The following is a 20,617-nucleotide window of genomic DNA, read 5'->3' on the forward strand; positions in this document are numbered from 1 at the left end:
AGGCCTTCAGACTCAGACTGAATCATACTGCTGGCTTTCCTGGTTCTCCAGGCTGCAGACAACAGATTGTGAGTTTTCTTAGCCTCCATAATTGCATAATTACATAAGCCAATTCCTGTAAGTCATGTGTACAAGAGATATATATATATATTTTGTGTGTGTATATATATATGTATATATGTTCTATAGTAGAATATTATTCTGTGTTTTTTATGTTTCTTTGGAGAACCCTAATATAGTCACATAAGGTCATTTAATGGGAATGTCTTGTCTTAGCGGCCTGAACTAGAATTTAGTTGTGGGGATTGGAGACTATGGGTCAGTTTGTCTAAATGCTGAATCTTTACCTGTTCCCAATCCCAAAAAAATAGCTGGAACATTATAAATAACATAAAGTGTAATTTCAGGATTTTAGCATTTCCAAATATAGAAATGAGTAAGCCTCCCATCTAAGTATAATCATATTCAGCCACATTTTCAAACTGTATTACCCTAAAAAGCAATAATAATCCTTTGGGTCAGGGCATATGAATTCTTTATATAGCAATTTAGAAAAAAATCTGGAAATAGCTTAAGTTGCCAGATGTGTCACATTGCAATTTAATATTTTTTATTCAGATTTACATATTTAGCTTAATGTATGTACTCAGAATTTTATGACAAGTTATGCCATTATATATTTTTCAATTTATTCATAAATTACAATTCAATCATGAACTTCTCTAGGTCTATTCAATTGTTGGTATATATTTTTAAAAATATTTCTTTTAAAATGTACTAAATATCAGTGTTCTTCTACACCTCTATATCAAGTTACACCTGCTCAAAATTTTAAAGTATTATGTATATTGATTTTTGCTGGTTGTACACTTTGAGCAGTGCATTCTGATGCGAGCTTGGGGCAACAAGTCATTCATTAAAGGCAAATCTTGGGCAGCCCGGGTGCCTCAGCGGTTTAGCGCCACTTCAGCCCAGGGCATGATTCTGGAGTCCCGGGACCGAGTCCCATGTCGGGCTCCCTGCATGGAGCCTGCTTCTCCCTCTGCCTGTGTCTCTGCCTCTCTCTCTCTCTCTCTCTCTCTCTCTCTCTCTCTCTCTCTGTGTCTCTCATGAATAAATAAATATAAATCTTTTTTTTTTAAAAAAAAGGCAAATCTTGGGACGCTTGGGTGGCTCAGCAGTTGAGCATCTGCCTTCAGCTCAGGTGTGATCCCAGAATTGGAGAATTGAGTCACACATGGAGCTCCCTGCATAGAGCCTGCTTCTCCCTCTACCTATGTCTCTGCCTCTCTCTCTCTTTCTCTCTCTTTCTTTCTCTCTCCTTGAGTCTCTCATGAATAAATAAAATCTTTAAAAAGAAATTAAAAGCAAATCTTGGCGGGTCACCATTACGTTGACAGTAATTTAGCCCCTGTGCTGCCCAGATCCACTCCTTTTTTTTTAAGTTTTTTTTTTTTAATTGAAGTATAGTTGGCACACAATGTTACATGAGTTTCAGGTATACAGATCCACTTCTTCACAAATATTCTGGAACACCTCCTCCCACATCACAGGGGACCTGTTTTCCAAGGGGAATTTGGAAGTGGTAGATGAGTGGGAGGAATTACCGATACCACCACACCATCTGATGTCAAGGCTGTGGCTGAGCTTCATCATCTCCCTCCTCCACTATTTACTCAAGGTCCTCTTCACCCTCAGAGAGCACCTTGTGCTGGTTTTGGTAGTTTGTCCCACAATTTGGTGCAGGTCCTTATCCTAGGGATCTAATTCCCAGGGTACCATGCCCTTCTTTGTCCATTTGCCTTTAAAATTAGGCAAGGAAGTGCCAGGAGGCACTCAGGTGGATCTCAAGGAGTGTATCCCCTATGCCCCCACTGCTTTAGTAGCAGTCCTACTTCTTCCAGAACAGCAGGGCCAATGACCTCTGACTGAAGGATGATTCCTTTTGTCTGCCAAGCTGGAGCTTGCCAGGGCAGTAGCTGGATCAGCCTTGGTGAGTGAGTTCATCATTTGGGGGCCTTTGGGCAGCCTTTATTCACTGTCACCATGGGTATTTCGCTCATGCACCCATTGTGTAAGCACTGAGGTGGCTGATGACAGATGATGGCTAATGTCCAGTGGACACATTTTGTTTTCTTGGTTGTTTAGAGTCTCTTCCATAGTTGATGCTCTCTGGTGGACATTAACATGTGACTCAAGGATCCTCATACTTGTTTATATATATTTTTTGTTTGTTTGTTTGTTTGTTTATTCATGAGAGACACAGAGAGAGAGAGAGGCAGAGACATAGGCAGAGAGAGAAGCAGGCTCCCTTCGAGGGAACCTGATGCAGAACTTGATCCCAGGACCCCAGGATCATGTCCTTGAACTAAAGGCAGATGTTCAACTACTGAGCCACCCAGGTCCCCAAGGATCCTCATACTTGTATTCACATATGTTTATCCACATGTTTTACCCAAATCCACTTGGCTCTAATGTTTTAATATTTCTTCTTTCAGGCCCTTATCTGGCTGGCTGAGCCATTCACCACCGACATGGGTTTTTAAACATTCTAACCCTAGGCCACTTATCTTTACACACAAAGTGGGGGACCCAGTACAGTGTAGTTATTTGGAGGAATTTCGCTCACTGGTGATTTTTTTTTTAAGTTTTTGTTTTAATCACCCAGTGCTCATCATGACAAAAGCACTCCTTAATCCGCATCACCTATTTACCCCTCCCCCACCCTGTTCCCTCTGGTAATCATCAGTTTGTTCTCTGTAGTTAAGAGTCTGTTTCTCCGTTTGTCATTCTCACTCCTTTTTCCCCTTTGCTTGTTTTGTTCCTTAAATTCCACATGAGTGAAATCAAATGGTATTTGTCGTTCTCTGACTGACTTATTTCACCTAGCATTATATTCTCTAGCTCCATCCACATCTTTGCAAATGACAAGATTTCATTCTTTTTATGGCTGAGTAATACTCCATGATTGATACGTGTGTGTATATACATGTATGTATATGATATACCATGAGATATATATATATATATATCTCATGCTGGTATATATACCGTGTGTATGTGTGTATACATGCACCACATCTTCTTTATCCGTTCATTTATCGACAGACACTTGGGCTGCTTCCATATCTTGGCTATCATAAATAATGCTGCTATAAACATGGGGGTACATGTACCCCTTTGAATTAGTGTTTCTGTATTCTTTTTTTTTCCCTTTTTTTTAAGTAGGCTCCACACTCAACATGGGGATTGAATTTATAGCCCTGAGATCAAGAGTCACATGCTGTATCAACTGAGCCAACTAGGCACCCCAGTGTTTTTGTATCCCTTGGGTAAATACCCTAATAGTGTGATTGCTGGATCATAAGATTATTCTATTTTTAACTTTTTGAGGAACCTCCTTACTGTCTTCCACAGTGGCTGCACCAGTTTGCATTCCCACTAGCAGTGTAAGAGTTTCCTTTTTTTCCCACAGCCTCACCAACACCTGTTGTTTCTTGTATTTTTTAATTTATTTTTTTAAAGATTTATTTATTTATTCATGAGAGAGAAAGAGAGAGAGAGAGAGAGGCAGAGACATAGGTAGAGGGAGGAGCAGGCTCCCCATAGGGAGCCCGATGTGGGACTCAATCCAGGATCCTAGGATCATGCCCTGACCAAAGGAAGATGCTCAACTGCTGAGCCACCCAGGCATCCCTGTGTTTTTTATTTTAGCCATTTTGACAGGTGTGAGGTGCTATCTCACTGTAGTTTTAATAGGCATTTACCTGATGATGTGATGTTCAGCATCTTCTTATATGTCTTTTAGCCATCTGCATATCTTCTTTGGAGAAATGTCTGTTCACATCTTCTAACCATTATTTAATTGGATTATTTGCTTTTTGGGTGTTGAACTGCATCAGTTCTTTATATATTTTGGATACTAACCCTTTGCAAATATCTTCTCCCATTCCATAGGTTGCCTTTTAGTTTTGTTGATTATTTCCTTGACTGTGCAGAAATTTATTTTGATCTAGTCCCAATAGTTTATCTTTGCTTTTGTTTCCCTTGCTTCAGGAGACATATCTAGAAAAAAGTTGCTACAGCCAATGTCAGAAAAATTAACTGTGTTCTCTTCTAGGATTCTTATAGTTTCAGGCCTCACATTTAAATCTTTAATCCATTTTGAATTTATTTTGTGTTTGGTCCAGTTTCATTCTTTTGCACATTTTTGTCCTGTTTTCCTGTTTTCTCATTGGATATTTTTTCCCTGCTTTATTGAAAATTAATTGACCATATAATTATGGGTTTGTTTCTGGATTTTCTATTCTGTTCTATTGATCTATGCGTCTTCTTTTTTTTTTTAAGATTTTATTTATTCATGACAGACAGGGAGAGAGAGAGAGAGAGAGAGAGAGAGAGAGAGAGAGAGAGGCAGAGACACAGGCAGAGGGAGAAGCAGGCTCCATGCAGGGAGCCCAATGCGGGACTCAACCCTGGGTCTCCGGGATCACACCCCGGGCTGAAGGTGGTGCCAAACCGCTGGGCCACCGGGGCTGCCCAATCTATGTGTCTTCTTTTTGTGCCAGTGCCATACTATTTTGATTACTACAACTTTGAAATATAACTTGAAGTCTGGAATTATGATACCTCCAGCTTTGCTTATCTTTTTCAAGATTGCTTTAGCTATTCAGGGTCTTTTGTGGTTCCATACAGATTTTAGGGTTGTTTGTTCTAGTTCTGTGAAAAATGCTTTTGGTATTAATAATTTTATAAAGTTTTTTATTTATTTAAGTAATCTCTACACCCATCATGGGACTCAAACTCATAACTTTGAGGTCAAGAGTCACACTCTTCTAACTGAGCCAGTCGGGCAGCCCTGCTATCGGTATTTTGATAGGAATTGCACTAAATGTGTAGGGATGCTATGGGTAGGAAAGACATTTTAACAATATTTGTTCTTCCATCCATGAGCATGGAATGTCTTCACATTTCTTTGTGTCATCTTCAACTTTTCTCATCAGTGTTTTATAGTTTTCAGAGTACAGGTCTTTTCACCTCTTTGGTTAGGTTTATTCCTAGGTATCTTCTTGTTTGGGGCACTCACAGGTGTTTTTTTTTTTTTTTAAGATTTTATTTATTTATTCATGAGAGACACAGAAGGAGAGAGAGGCAGAGACACAGGTAGAGGGAGAAGCAGGTTCCATGCAGGGAGCCTGACGTGGGACTCAATCCTGGATCTCCAGGATCACGCTCCAGGCTGAAGGCGGTGCTAAACCACTAAGCCACCGGAGCTGCCTTCACCAGCGTTTTTTAAGGCCACACCCATGTGAAGCTGCAGTGAACTTCTATTTTCAGCTTGCACCCACTTATTGAGTAGACCCAGCCATGAGCTTTCCTCCACCGCCAGATGATCTCAAATAATTCTTCATACAGCTACTATGCAAGGTGAAGGAGATGGGCTGAGGCAACCTGCTCATGCCCTCTGGTCCTACTTATGCTAGATTCTAGGTGTTCAGCTTTTATTTTATAATGAATCATTGCTAGGCTGCCTAGCCTTGTGATTTGATGGAATAGGTCTGATAGAACCGAGCTTGTCATGGGTAGTTGCAACCATATGGTCACTTGAAGTCCCACAGGCAAGTACTTCCCTTCTATCAGGGTCTAACAGCATGCCAGAACTTGTTTTTCAAAAGGAGTAAAATTCTCTGCTGCAAATGCTGTGGCCTTGTTCTGGAATCCCAGAGGCTTGCATTGGGAGTATCCTACTGCAGCTTGCAAAAAATTCCACATGGTATCTTTTACCACCGTTGACACCTCTATCATTATAGGTCTTCTGGTTTATCACCATTGTTCCCAGAAATATACTGCTTTTGGCTTACTATCTTAATTGGAGTCAGTGGGGGAGGAGGAGCAATTTCAGAGGTTTTCACTTGGCCTTTACCACTATGAAAAATCTTTTCTCCCAAGAGCCAAGGTTCCAACTATCAAGTATGACTCTTCCAGTTACATCTTTGGGGAATGGTAAAATAATGATTAGGTGGGTCTCTTGATACCGTGGATTTACTGTAAGCTAGACACTAACTGGGATTCCATTTATTACTTGAATTCCATATGCCTTCATTCTAAGAGGGGGAGCCAGGAGGATTTTTCAGGGCTCTGGGTATCAAAGTAATGTACTACTGTTGAGGTCAACAGTATTACAAATATTTAGGTATTCCCTTCTCTGAGGTGTACAATTACCCAAATAAATGGTGATAGATCCATTTGAGAAAGGACTGGGAAAATTGTTTCCCTGTTACATGATTCTTTTCTCTTGGGCACTCCCCTCTTTCATTCAATGGATTTTAGGTCTGAAAACTGGCTCAGGTTCAGGAATTGGGCAAAAGATTATGATGAGTACATTTATCTTGAAGAATACTGAGAAATGTATAGAATTATTGAATCATTATATTGTACACCTGAAACTAATAGAATTCTGTATGTTAATCATAACTGAATTTTTTAAATTGTGATGTTTTATTGATACAACTGCCTTTGGCCTTATCATCCATCATAATTTTTTGATAGTACAAATCAAATCGTGTTCTTGTTGGCTGCCCATCTATTTTGTACCTAAAGACTTCATGTCCTACTATTTCCATAATTCAGAGGGACAGGCCCCATTGGCTGCAACGTATTTTTTAATTATCACAAATATTCTTATCCTTATTGATTCCAAGATTAACAACCAGAGAATCTAGATGAAAAGTTTACAGGTGTTTATTATAGTGTTTCAACATTTTATAGATTTAAAATTTTCCAAAATAAAAAGTAGAACAAAGGTAAAGTCTATGAATAAGTAAATATAGAAACTATTGATAAAAATTATTAACACTATATTCTCAATTATTTTTAACACTGAATGCTGATAAGTTTGTGTGTCCTGTTATGACAATATAACACTTTTAGAGAGCAGTGTGAATTCCAATATGTATAAAGAGTGAACATTTTGTTTGCATCTTATGAACTGTTTAATTTCATTGCTGAAAATCCATCCTGAAGGAATCTCCTAAAATATGAAAAAAAATTGCTCATGAATGTATGTATTGGAGCATTATTCATAACAGAATAAAATGGAAATAACCTGAATATATAACTGTGGGGAATTGGGTAAAAGAATTCTAATACACCTGCTCAGTGGAATATTCTGAAGCCATTAATGTTACCAATGTTGTGATACACTAGGGAGGACACAATATTACTTATATAGTATTTCCATCAAAAATGCACAAATCCAAAAATACTGTATCAACATAACAAGATCACAATAATCTTATCAGGAGTGTCAAACTGTGGTAAGGAAATAATCAGATAAACCAAAATAAGGGATAGTCTTACTTTCTTTTTTTTATTATTTTATTTATTTATTCATGAGAGACACACACACACACACACACAGAGAGAGAGAGAGAGAGAGAGAGAGAGGCAGAGACACAGGCAGAGAGAAGCAGATCTCCATGCAGGGCGTCTGATATGGGACTTGATCCCAGGACCCTGGCATCATGACCTGAGTTGAAGGCAGATGCTCAGCCATTGAGCCACCCAGGCGTCCCTAGTGATAGTCTTCAAAACAACTCTCTTTTATTCCTCAGAATGTCAATATCTCAAAAGACAAAGAAAAACTGAGAAATTATTCCAGATTAAAGAAAACCTAAGGGTCACTACAACTAATGCAATGCATGGTCCTGGGCTAGAAGAAAAACAATTTTATGAAAGTAATTATTGGAACAATTGGCAAAATTCAAATATATATTTTATTTTATTATTTTTTAAAGATTTTTTAAAATTATTTATGCATGAAAGACATAGAGAGAGAGGCAGAGACACAGGCAGAGAGAGAAGCAGGCTCCATGCACGGAGCCCGATGTGGGACTCCATCCCGGGTCTCCAGGATGACGCCCTAGGCTGAAGGCGGCGCTAAACCGCTGAGCCACCCGGAGTTGCCGTGATTATATATTTTAGATAAAAGTATTAGTATTAGTATTACATTTCGTGATGTCATTAATTATATGGCTCTGTAAGAAAATGTCTTTATACTTAAGAGGAATATGCTGAGCTATTTAGAGGTCATTGTGTCTGCATTTTGCTCTTAAATGACTTAGAAATGATGATGGAGGGACGCCTGGGTGGCTCAGTGGTTGAGTGTCTGCCTTCAGCTCAGGGCATGATCCCAGTCCAGGGATTGAGTCCCACATCAGGCTCCCTGTGAGGAGGCTGCTTCTTTCTCTGCCTGTGTCTCTGCCTCTCTCTGTGTGTCTCACATGAATAAATAAAATCTTTAAAAAAAAAATGAGAGAAATATTGAGAGACAAGGCAACATTCTAATGATTGGCAAATTTAGAAAGATTTGTGGGCATTTACTGTTAAAATGACTCCATAGGTTTCATAATTTTTCAAAATAAAATGTTTAAAAATGTTACCCGGTCTGTAACCAATGTTCAATTTGCAATATTTGCAATAAAAAAATCATGGGAAAAGATGCAGAGTTCAAAATTGCATATGCCCTACAATTGTAAAAACATCAAATGTTGGCATGTTGGGTATATTGGAGTAGAAGAAATTTTCCTTTAAAATTTTATTTTTCCTTGCGGTGCCTGAGTGGTTCAGTCAGTTGAGCATCTGATTCTTGGTTTTGGCTCAGGTTGTGATCTCAGGGTTGTGGGATCTAGATCAAGCCCAGTGTGGAGCCCTGCGTTGGGCTCCATGCTCAGTGGGGAGTCAGCTTGAGATTCTCTCCCTCTGCCCCTCCCCCTGCTCATGCAATCTCTCTCAAATAAATACATCTTTAAAAAGTTTTTTTCTTTAATATTGTTATATTGTGTTTAAAATGAAACCATTACATATGATTAAGTGCATTTAAAAATCACCAACCGGGGCACCTCAGTGGTTGAGTGTCTGCCTTCGGCTTAGGTCATGATCCTGGGGTCCTGGGATTGAGTCCCGCATTGGGCTCCCCACAGAGAGCCTGCTTCTCCCTCTGCCTACATCTTGGCCTCTCTCTGTGTGTCTCATGAATAAAGAAAAAAAAAATCTTAAAAAAATAAATAAAATAAAAATCACCAAGGGGAAGAACAATAAGAAATAACAAGAATAACAATTTTAATTATTTAAAATTTTTAATTAAAATTTTTAATTTGATTTAAATGCAACTAATTAACATATATTATTGGTTTCAGAGGTGGAGGTCAGTGGTTTATCAGTCTTATACCCAGTGCTCATTATATCACATGCGCTCTCTAATGCCCATCACCCAGTTACCATGTCCGTGCCCCTCCTCCACCCCCAGCAACCCTCGTTTGTTTCCTATGATTAAGAGTCTCTTCTGGTAAAGTTCTAATTCTGCTCAGGTTCCTAAACCATTTTGAAAAACAAAAGTTTGTAGATGCAAACTGATTTAGTCTGTTGTTCCAACCCCAAAGTGAAATTTACTAAAGTCCAACTCTAAGTTAAAAAGCAAATGAACAATAAAACAAATTGATCTTTGTGTGGGTGTGATTTTTTAATGAGCTAAGCACCAGACTTAAGTAATGTTATTTCCTATCAGATATCTGACTTAATTTCCCAAAACAGCAACATAATTCCAAGTTTCTTTATCAGTACTTTATTTTTCTAAAATGATTTTACTTATCTATTTATTTGAGAGAAATCGAGGGAGAGGTGAGCAGGGGAGAAGCAGAGGGAAGGGGACAAGTAGACTTCTCACAGAGCACACAGCCTATGGAGCTCCATCTTCCGACCCTGAGATCATGACCTGAGCTGAACTAAGAGTCAGATGCTTAACAGACTGAGCCACCCAGGCACTCCTCTTTGTCAGCACTTGAGATTTAGAAAATAGCAGGATTTTCTCCAACATTCTCTTTTCATCTTAAAGAACAAACAAACAAGCAAACAGCTTTATGTGTACAGTTGACATAGAATGTAACATTGCTTTTTAAGACAAAAAGTAAGCTAAAATATTTAAAGGCTTTCACTCAAATATTTTCAGTCAAGTACTGTTGATTGCTCTGCTTTTCAAGTATTATATTTAGCCAGGTTTTTTTTTTTTTTTAAGGTTTTATTTATTCATGAGAGACCCAGAGAGAGAGCCAGAGACACAGGCAGAGGGAGAAGCAGGCCCCCTGTGGGGAGCCTGATGTGGAACTTGATCTCTTGACTCTTGACCCTGGGATCAGGACCCAAGCCAAAGGCAGAGGCTCAACCACTGAGCCACCCAGGTGTTCCTAGCCAGTTTTTTGTATTTAACAAAACACTGTTTTCCCCTTGACCTTTTAATTTTAACAACAGCTGCTGATATTTTCCTATATATCTCCAAAATTTTCTTTTGGATTGTAAAATTTATGTAAAATTTTACAGAATGTAAAAGTTAAGCCCTATTAAAATAATATTGTGTTTATTCACCTTGCCATCTTACTTTATTGTAAAATGGAATAGTTACCACATTTAACTTTCATCTGAATAAATTATCTCAACTTAGCAGGGGTGGGTGGGAGGAAGCTTATAAGGATATAACGAAGAACTTTTAAAGGTCAGATTATTTTTTTAAGGTGCTATTTCCATAAATTGCCTGGCAATTAAACTAACAGTTTGTTTCAGAACTCGGCTCAAAATGGTATTTTCTCATTTCCTAGAAGTCAGTTTTTACAAGCCAAATATATCTAGTCTGTTAATACATCTGGATCAAACCTTTTACCCCTTCTTAAAACCTGAATATCTCAGGTACTGATACAATAAAGTATAGACCCTTGTTTCCTAACTTTCCATTTGAGAACTCTGAATGCTATTGTTTAATTTGTACTAAATGCACCTGTAAGGCAGCCTGGGTGGCTCAGCGGTTTATCGCTGCCTTCAGCCCAGGGTGTGATCCTGGAGACCCGGAATCGAGTCCCACGTCGGGGGCCCTGCATGGAGCCTGCTTCTCCCTCTGCCTGTGTCTCTGCCTCTCTCTCTCTGTGTCTCTCATGAATAAATAAAATATTAAAAAATAATAATAATAAATAAATAAATGCACCTGTAGAGCTGGCAAAAGCTTTCCCCAGATAGCATGTCTTTAATAGTGATTTCTCATTTTTTTCAAGATACAAATGGCTCTTTGAATATTATTAGTATTAATTTATAATTCATATTAGCAAGACAATCATGGTTTTCCATTGGCTACTTGAAACACATAGGGTCATATCAGAATTTTTAGTATATCTCATGTTTTTAAGCAACTTCCTAAACAAGGATTGGTATCTCTCAAACTCTGAAAATTAGTTTAGAGGCAGATAAGCCAAAAATTCCTAATTCACAGATCTCTAAAGATGCAGTTGGAATATAAAAAGGCCGAAGGCTGATTAGCCATCCAGACAATTCCTACAGACTGACATTTCTTCAGAGAATGATTACAATCTGAGGACACAAGGCAGCCCCGGAAGCTCCGCGGTTTAGCGCCGCCTTCAACCCAGGGCGTGATCCTGGAGACCGGGGATCAAGTCCCACACTGGACTCCCTGCATGAAGCCTGCTTCTCCCCCTGCTTGTGTCTCTGCCTCTCTCTCTCTCTCTCTCTCTCTCTCTCTCTCTCTCTCTCTCGTTCTGTGTCTCTAATGAATAAATAAATAAAATCTTTTTAAAAATTAAAAAAAAAAATCTGAGGACACAGAGAAAATTCATTCTGCGGGAGTATTTCCATTTGCCAAGCTCAGAGACCATGATTATAAAAAACAAACAACAAAAAAAACCCCTTAATACTATTAAAAAAAAAAAGGGCAGGGGATACCTGGGTGGCTCAGTGGTTGAGTGCTGCCTTTGGCTCAGGGCGTGATCCTGGGGTCCTAGGATTGAGTTCCACATCAGGATCCCTGCAGTGAGCCTGCTCTCTCTGCCTCTCTGTCTTTCTCATGAATAAATAAATACTTTTTAAAAAAAGGGCCTCTGGGGTGACTGCCTGGCTCAATTAGTAAGCATATGATTCTTGATCTCAGGGTAATGTTCAAGCCCCAGGTTGGATGTAGAGCTAAATTAAAAAAAAAAAAATTAATGGACTCTGAGCAATATATGTATAACTATTATGGATCTGGATATTTGTGTTTCCAGTCCTACATTTCTATAAATCAATATGGGAAGATAAGCTTACCATATGGTTGTGAACCTGGAATCAAAGCAAGGTGAATTAGTTGTGAATTAGTTGTACGGTTGGTGTCTAATGAAGAACAATGGACCAGAGATCCATATTTTTCTACCAGAGCACCTTTTCTGCCGAACAATGCTAGAGACAGATCGTCAAATATTGTCATTCTAGATTTCTTTTTTATAGATACCAAGCAGGCCATCTATCACCCACTAATGCAAGCATTTACTCACATATGTAGCATGCCTCCCTGAATTTTGGGTGTTTACAATCTTGTAGACTATTTCTAAATACTATTGATTTCATCTCATATGCTTACAATTTTTCTTAATTTCAGTTTTAAAAGGTAAATTAAGTTCATTTTGGGAGTTACCTTATTGTTGCCCAACATACCATTTACATGAATTTTTCATGTACTCTTTGCAGATTATTTCTTTCTCATTATTTCAATGATCTCACTTACTAGACAGTCCAATCACAATCCAGTCAATATTATATAATGTTAAGAGCCCTGAAGACCAAACTGTGCTGTTGGGAATGTTATTTAACCTCAGTATCCTTATCTATCTCAGAATGTTGTTTTAAAGATAAAATGAGGTTATTAAAAAATGAGGTTATTACCATGGCAAGTAAACTGCATAACATGGTGCTTGGCAAATAGTAATTTTTTATTACTTACATTATTAGTTTTCAGGCTAGAAATTTTATGTAGTTTTTTAAATTATATTTGAATTTTCCCAAATATTTGTTAGCAAATATTTGTTATCTACCTACAAATCATCAAAAAACTAATATTTTAATAGTGGAGACAACCTGCAATTAATTAAACAGTGTTTAATATACTCTTGGGTGAGATGCCTGCGTGGCTCAGGTCATGATCTCTGGGTCCTGGGATCCCTGCTCAGGCGAGAGTCTGATTCTCCCTCTCCCTTTGCCCCTCTCTCTGCTCATGCTCCCTCTCTCTCAAATAAATAAAATTAAAATATATATATATATATATACTCTTGGGTATAGAGCGAGGGTAATGAAGTGGACTGAAGAAAAATAAAGCAAGGGCAGCTCTCGTGGCTCAACAGGTTTAGCGCTGCCTCCAGCCCAGCGTGTGATCCCGGAGACCTGGGATCGGGTTCCGCGTCGGGCTCCCTGTATGGAGCCTGCTTCTCCCTCTGCCTGTGTCTCTGCCTCTCTCTCTCTCTCTGTGTGTCTCTATGACTAAATAAATAAAATGTTAAAAAAAGAAAAAGAAAAACAAAGCAAAGTAAGGAGATAAAGAGTAATGAGCATGCTAACTTAGGGTAGTAAAGGGAGTCTTCCCTTAGGAGATGGCATCAGAACAGAGACCTGAGTGAAAAGAGGGAAGGAACTATGTTACTGTCTCATTTATTAGATGAATGAGTGCTTGTTATGGTGTTTGTTAGCTGCATCCTTTTGGTTCTTAGTCACACTTCTTTATATGGGTACTGAACTATTTATATTTCTATGACTTAGGATGCCAAGCAGATTTTACAGTCCAGGAAGGAAGTGACTGGGCTTTCCATGTGCTTTAAATATCTGCCTGTGATTACACATTTCCCATTACTGACTTAGTACTTGGTTTGTCAGTTCTGTAAATGAATTCAGTATTAGAAGTCCTTTGAAAAGGAAGAGACATTTGGAAGAATCTATCAAAAGAAAGCTGCTATGGTATGGAGGAAAGAATCTTGAGTCAAGAGAATTGGGTTTGACATCCACCGGCTGTGTGGATTTGCGTGTCCCCTAACTTTATTGCATTTGTTTCTTTATCTATAAAATGAGGATGATAATGCATAATTCACATAATTGTTGTAAAAGTCGAATGAAGTAATTGATATGAAAAATGGTTGGTATGTTATAGGAAATTGATAAATGTTACTTGACTTTGAAAGCTTAAAGTATCCTTAAAGCTTATGGGCTGGGGTTGGATCTCTGCATAAAAGAATTCTTAGGCATATTAGACCAAACTAGAAAGTAGAAGAAAATCATGTTACTACAATGTTACAGCATGATAATTATAATTAACATCGAGTGTTCACTGGTTTTTTTTTTTTTTGAGGGTTCACTATGTTCTAAGAACTATTCTAAGCATGTTACATAGATTAACTCACTTATTTCTCACACTAATCATAGAGGTACTATTATTCTGGCCCTCTAACTCATGACAAAAATGAAGGACAAAGATGGGGTTCCTGGCTGGCTCAGTCAGTAGAGCATGCAACTCTTAATCTCAGGGTCTTGAGTTCAAGCCCCATGGTGGGTGTGGAGACTACTTAAAAATTTTTTTTTAAATGAGGCACAGGGATGCCTGGGTGGCTCAGCGGTTGAGCATCTGCCTTTGGCTCAGGGTGTGATTCCAGGTCCGGGGATCAAGTCCCACATTGAGCTACCTGCAAGGAGCCTGCTTCTCTCTCTCTCTGCCTATGTCTCTGCCTCTCTCTTTCATAAATAAATAAATCTTTAAAAAAAATTATCAAAAAAAATGAGGCACAAAGAGATGAAATAATCCGCATACAGTCATATAGTAGGTAGTAGGATTTGGATTACAAATTAGATAATTTGATATTACAGCTCATGTTCTTAAATACTAAACTAGGCAACCATAATTTAAAAGATTACTTATCCTGTCCGAAGCCATCACCTTAGGTCTTTCTTAAAGGAACATCACTGTAGAAAGTGATAGTAACAAAAAAATAGAGTTTAAGGTATGAGCAAGTTTAAAAAGAGAGTGAATAAGGTTAAAAAAAAACAAAACAAAACCCCCAAAACTCAATGTTAATGTTAGAGGTTGCTTTAGATTATATCTAAAGTTAACAGCCACTACTGTAATATTTTACTTTATTATGCAATTTCGTATCTTCTGTCGGAAGATCTACTCATTTTAAGAAAAATGGTTGCTTAATGCTGATCAGAGACTAAGAAAGGCTAAAGAAGGCATCAAATAAGGACAGATTGCCTAAAATTCCAGGCATTAAAAAAAAAAATCCCGGAAAGTAGAGCAATAATATTTTTGAAGGATTGATTATAACAGATGTGATCAATTTGAACCATAGTTGAACAATGCTCAACAAAACAAGGACTCTGATTATCTAGAAAACCTAAATAAAGTTCCGATGACAAAGAGGTAAATAAATAAAAACTGATGTATTCTATCAAATTATTTAAAATCTTCTACCATGAGTTAAGTCTATAAAGGCTAGTAACATACCAGCTTGAGGAATATATTATGCAGGGAAACATCATGACTATTTATACATGCTAAATGATAACCATTCATCACAGACTCATAAGTAACAGTTACCATGATACTATGCTGGGCCATTAGTTATGTATTAACTAACTCGAAATAGACTAGTATTTCAATACCATACCCTGTTTCATAGATCTCTTTATTGCCCCTTTTCTTTTCCTTAAGTATAAGCATGAGTATGATGGTAAGACGACAAATGTAATTTTTTGTAGATTAATAGGGAAATAAAGTATAACATTTCTACTCTGCATAATTCAGATTGACAGGGGATCCCTGGGTGGCGCAGCGGTTTAGCGCCTGCCTTTGGCCCAGGGCGCCATCCTGGAGACCCGGGATCGAATCCCACGTCGGGCTCCCGGTGCATGGAGCCTGCTTCTCCCTCCGCCTGTGTCTCTGCCTCTCTCTCTCTCTGTGTGTGTGACTATCATAAATAAATAAAAAATTTAAAAAAATCAGATTGACAAAAACAATACAACCACAAAGACACATAGATAAAAATCTAATCACTAAATCTTTGACATGGTAAATCTAATGGTGATGTTAGGCAAAGACACATGAATGTGCCATAAAACACATGCAACAAAGTGTATCCAAAGTAGGAATAAACTAAGATACAAAGAATAGGAGCATATACATGTATTAAAGAAGTACTAGGGGCAGCCCTGGTGGCTCAGCGGTTTAGCGCCGCCTTCAGCCCAGGGCATGGTCCTGGAGTCCCGGGATCCAGTCCGACGTCGGGCTCCCTGCATGGAGCCTGCTTCTCCCTCTGCCTGTGTCTCTGCCTCTCTCTCTCTCTCTCTCTCTCTCTATGTCTATCATGAATAAATAAATAAATCTTTAAAAAAGAAAAGGAAGATAACCAGATACTATAGAAGATATCACCGAGATCAATTGTAATTACTTTGGATAGTTTAAGTACCAGTAGATAGTCCCTGTAAGTAGAAATTCATTCATTCATTCACTTACTTATTTAGAATTCCACCTACTTTATGACTACTAGAGCTAAGCTGACTGGAAAAATCACCTCTGACATCCAGGGAAACCAACACATATGAAAAGGCAATGGTTTTGCACATACAGCCTCAATTATGTGTCAGTCAACTCAAGCAACCATTATGTACTCAATAATAGCTATGACACAGCTCTGGACACCAGCAGCACTATAAGCAGGCAGACACAGGCAGCCTGCTTATACTGATGTTTCTAGTGTTAACATTATTTTTTTTTAAGATTTTATTTATTCATGAGAGAGACACCACACACACACACACACACACACACACAGGCAGAGGGAGAAGCAGGCTCCATGCAGGGAGCCCGACGTGGGACTCGATCCCGGGCCTCCAGGATCAGGCCCTGGGCTGAAGGCGGCGCCAGACCGCTGCGCCACCCAGGGATCCCCAAGCGTTAACATTCTTAAGAAGCGTGGAAAACAGTAACGATACACCGTCGTCCTCAGTAGAACTTCACAGTAGTGCTCTGTTAGATTTACCTCCGTTTGTTTTAGCCAGACTGTACAGAATAACACGGTCTTAAGAAATAACAGCACGGTGTCTTAGAGGAGAAGGACACGTAGGACGCCAGGGTGAGGACAGACTTCTAATTGTTGCGATTGTCGCGAACATAACACCATTTTCCTGAACATTAGAGCCTCTGTGGACGGTAGTAGCTACACTAACACAGAAAAGGGCTGCTTTGAAACTTTAAGGTCTCGTTCGCGTACACAATAGCGTAACAACGTAAGCAGAAGAAAGACTTTTAAACGCGGCGGCTTACGGTAACACCGGGGGAGGCAGCTTATCCTTCGGGAGGCACGAGGATAATAAGCTTATTGATAAGCGCTTATCGAGTCCGATGCGTCTTCAAAGCAGGCTACAATCCTTACCGCAGCACACCCTTGTGAGGTAAGTGTATTATCATCTGTGGCTCATAAATGAGAGAGCTGAGGCGCCGGATGATCCAGTCACTTGCCCAAGGGGAATGAGTCAACGTCAGGAGTCCTAGTTGACGGACCTAACTAACTCCGGAGGGTCAGTCCAGGGCTCAGTCAGCGGGGCCCGGAGTGGCTTCCCTGGCTGGCACCTGGACTTGGGCTATTTCCACTCACGTCAAGGGAGAGTAGTGGCACCGACCGGGCAGAACTTTCAAATAATTTTTCCTTCCCCTCAAGGTTCAGCCCTGAGCTCTTAATCTCGGGAGCTGGGTGCATCCCCCTCCCCCAGCCCGTGGCAAGTGGGTACTGCGGGCGGCTCGCCCCCCCCCCCCCGCCGCTCGCAGTGACCCCCAGCGTTAGCAGAGCCGGGGGACGGGGGAGGGCCGGCTGCCTCGCCCCACGACTCTCCATCGCCGCCTCTTCCTGAAAGCCAGAGAAAATGGTGGGAAGCCAAACAAAATCCAGATAAACAGGCAGCTAGCTTGTCCTGGGACCTCAGCTAAGCAAATGAAGCCTCCCTGCGCGCGCTGAGCCTGCAGCGCCCAACTTTCCGGGGAAGATGGGAGGACAGGGCAACAAAGGGCGCAGCCGGCATGCCCGCCAGTAGGCGCGACAGCAGCTCTCCGGGCGGAAGAGCACGGGACTGAACACCGACCTCCAGCACGCCGGGGTCCGCCGCCGAGAACCGCGCACCCTACCCACCAAGCCACGTGACCAGTCTTTTCTTTCTTTTCTTTTTTCTTTTTTTTTAAACTTCTTTGCCCTTAAAAAAAAAGAGAGAGAGAGAGAGAGGGGGAGTGAGCGAGAGAGACTCCACTTCCCAGAAGCCTCTTGTTCCCCACGCAGCCGCAGTCTTGCGCAGGCGCCGCCGGGGCCAAACGGACGCGTCCGTCACGTGGACAGGAGCCGGCCAATCCGGTTTGAATCTCATTTTTTTCCTCTCACCCCCCCCTTCAGGAGCGGTTGTGCGATCAGATCGATCTAAGATGGCGACTGTGGAACCGGTGAGTACTGCCTTTGGCCCCCACCCCCACCGGTCCCCGCGCTCCGTCTCCCTTCGGACTGGGGGACCCCGCGGGGCGGCGTTCCCGGCGCGCACGCTACCTCTTGCTGCCCCCTCCCCCTCTCCTCGGGCCTGACCTCTCCGCGGGCGACCGGGAGTGCCCGGGAGGCTGGCCGCGGCGGCGTGTAGCGCACACGTTCCAGTGGGGGCCCGAGAGCTGGGGGAGCGGGGTGGGGGAGGGGCGGCACGGAGCCTCCTGCGGCTCCGCGAGGTCGTCTGCTAGGGTGCAGGGTGCTGGGGGCCCTCGGCTAGGGGTGTGCGGTTTGTGTCTTGGGGTTGGAGGGGCTCAGGACTGGCTCCGAGCGGGCGCCGGGATCCGCAGGAAGGGTGGGCGGCAAGCCGGCCTGGAATGAGATGGAGGAGGGAGCTCCGGGGCAGCCTTGCCGTGCTTCCTTGGCTCCCGAGCCCCAGCCCCGGGGTTCGCGTGCTAGGCGCGCGCGGGTCTTCTTCAGACCGGTGGGCCAGGGAAGCCGGTGGGCGCGCGTTGCCGGAGGGTGGGTTGGGCGGGCGGGAGTGGTGCCGCGGCACGCGCGGAGAAGCTCCGACCTCGCCGAGGGGGAGCCGAGGGGGAGCCGAGAGGGGCAAGCGCATGTTACTCCAGCGCGCCCGAGAGTTGCCGGGGTTGGCGGCAGGGGAGGCGAGAAAGGTTTGGGGTGGGGAGGAGGACCTCGTGTTGCGCGGTAGAGCTCTCGGAGTAGGGTGAAGGGTGGTGGTGGTGAGAAAGGGGGATCACATTGTCCTCTCCGCTCCATGCTTGATACTGGGCTGTCATGGAGGAGGGAAGGGGGAGGAGCGAGGCCTACTGATCGCGGCTGCTGCTGGTCTGCTGCCGGCCGGACCTGCTGCATTTCACACGCGCCTGTCTTCCATTCATTCATCCTTTTCCGCGCAGTGCGCACGGCTCCGAGAATGCGGATGGGTCTTGATCCGTCCGTTCTCCCGAGCCTTTCTCTTCTGAAAGATTTCTGAGACACGGTTTATTGGAAATGGGAACTTAACTTTTAAAATTATTTTTTTTTCTTTTCTTTTCTTTTTTCTTTCTTTCTTTCTTTTTTTTTTTTTTTTTTTTGACTCGTTATAACGCTTTCCTTTCAGTTTAGGCACCGTCTTAAACTCAGTTGAAGCAAGCCGACTCCTGAACAGTAATTTGGTAGTTACCGCCCAAAGGAGAGGATATCTTTGTCAGAGTTTGGGTTTGCCAGCCCTGGCTCCCTGAAACTTACACGCCTGTGTTGCTGTTTTAGGATTGTCACATCTAAGTGAAATTGTTTTAGAGGCATAATGGAATATTTTAACCACCGGAAGACCTTTGACACGCTGGAACCAGTTCTGGACCTTGGTTGCCGGATATTTTTGTGTGTCTTTAATGATAGTTTGTGATTTTGATGATGACTTTTACCAACTTGTTGTGACTTTTTAAAGACTTCATAGCTAGCTCAAGAATTCTATAAACCTCGCGGAAGGTTTATAGAGTACAAAAAGACTAATTTTTCATTACGTTGGTGTGAACTATCCTTTGCTTGTTGCCAGAATTTAAGGCAGCTCTTCTGCTTGGTTACTTGTTTTTTTATTGGTACGTGTTCTCATTTACGTTCTGCAAAACTGTCTTTTAATTTGCTGATACAGTTAACTGACTTTAGAACATTAATGTTACATAAATAAAAAGGTAAAGGATGACTATGAAAATATTCTCTTTTAACAGTTTCCCATGCCCACTTTTTACTGGATCTGCTCTCCTGACCACTGTACCAGTATCGTTAAAAAAGCATTACAGCTGGTTATAGGGGCAAGGCTAAAACCTCTAAACTGTGAAATAATAACGCATTCTGTGAAGTTTCAGTAACATTTAGGTCCTTTGGATTTTGCAAAGCTATGCAGTTTTGTTTAAATAGCACAGAATAGACCTACAAAGTATTGAAGGACTGTTTTGAGTCAGTAAATATTTATAGCCTCTGTTATGTTTAGGAGGTTATACCAAATGTTCCTTAGAACACAAAGTTATACAGAATGTGATTCTATACCTTGTTGAGTGTAAGACTCTTTAGGTTAGTTCCCAGTGGTGTGGGGGTGATAGATTAATAGTATTCATTCTAGTGCTGACCCAGGGAAATTTGGGTGCTGCATTTAAATTTGGGGAGTAGGGAACCTAAAAACCCAAAGTGTGTGAAAGTAGAAGGCCTGTAGTAGTTTTAACTTCTATGAAAAATACACTGATGTGTTCATTCTTAGA

The 20,617-nt window shown here is 41.2% G+C and overlaps 1 protein-coding gene across 3 annotated transcripts in view; it reads left to right on the plus strand.

The window, feature by feature from the left end:
* Window positions 1–20,617, plus strand: part of EIF4E (eukaryotic translation initiation factor 4E) — a 103,760-nt gene that overhangs the window by 41,983 nt on the left and 41,160 nt on the right. Inside the window, exons 1-2 of one of the 3 annotated variants that reach the window (XM_055313288.1) lie at window positions 16,794–17,295; window positions 18,282–18,328. In XM_055313288.1, the coding sequence (XP_055169263.1) occupies window positions 18,311–18,328 (18 nt within the window). In that variant the 5' untranslated portion in view covers window positions 16,794–17,295; window positions 18,282–18,310. The other 2 variants (XM_055313291.1, XM_055313289.1) reach the window with 2 other exon arrangements.

The sequence above is a fragment of the Nyctereutes procyonoides genome, unplaced genomic scaffold (assembly GCF_905146905.1).
Source record: "Nyctereutes procyonoides isolate TBG_1078 unplaced genomic scaffold, NYPRO_anot_genome, whole genome shotgun sequence".
NCBI classification, from domain to species: Eukaryota; Metazoa; Chordata; class Mammalia; order Carnivora; family Canidae; genus Nyctereutes; species Nyctereutes procyonoides.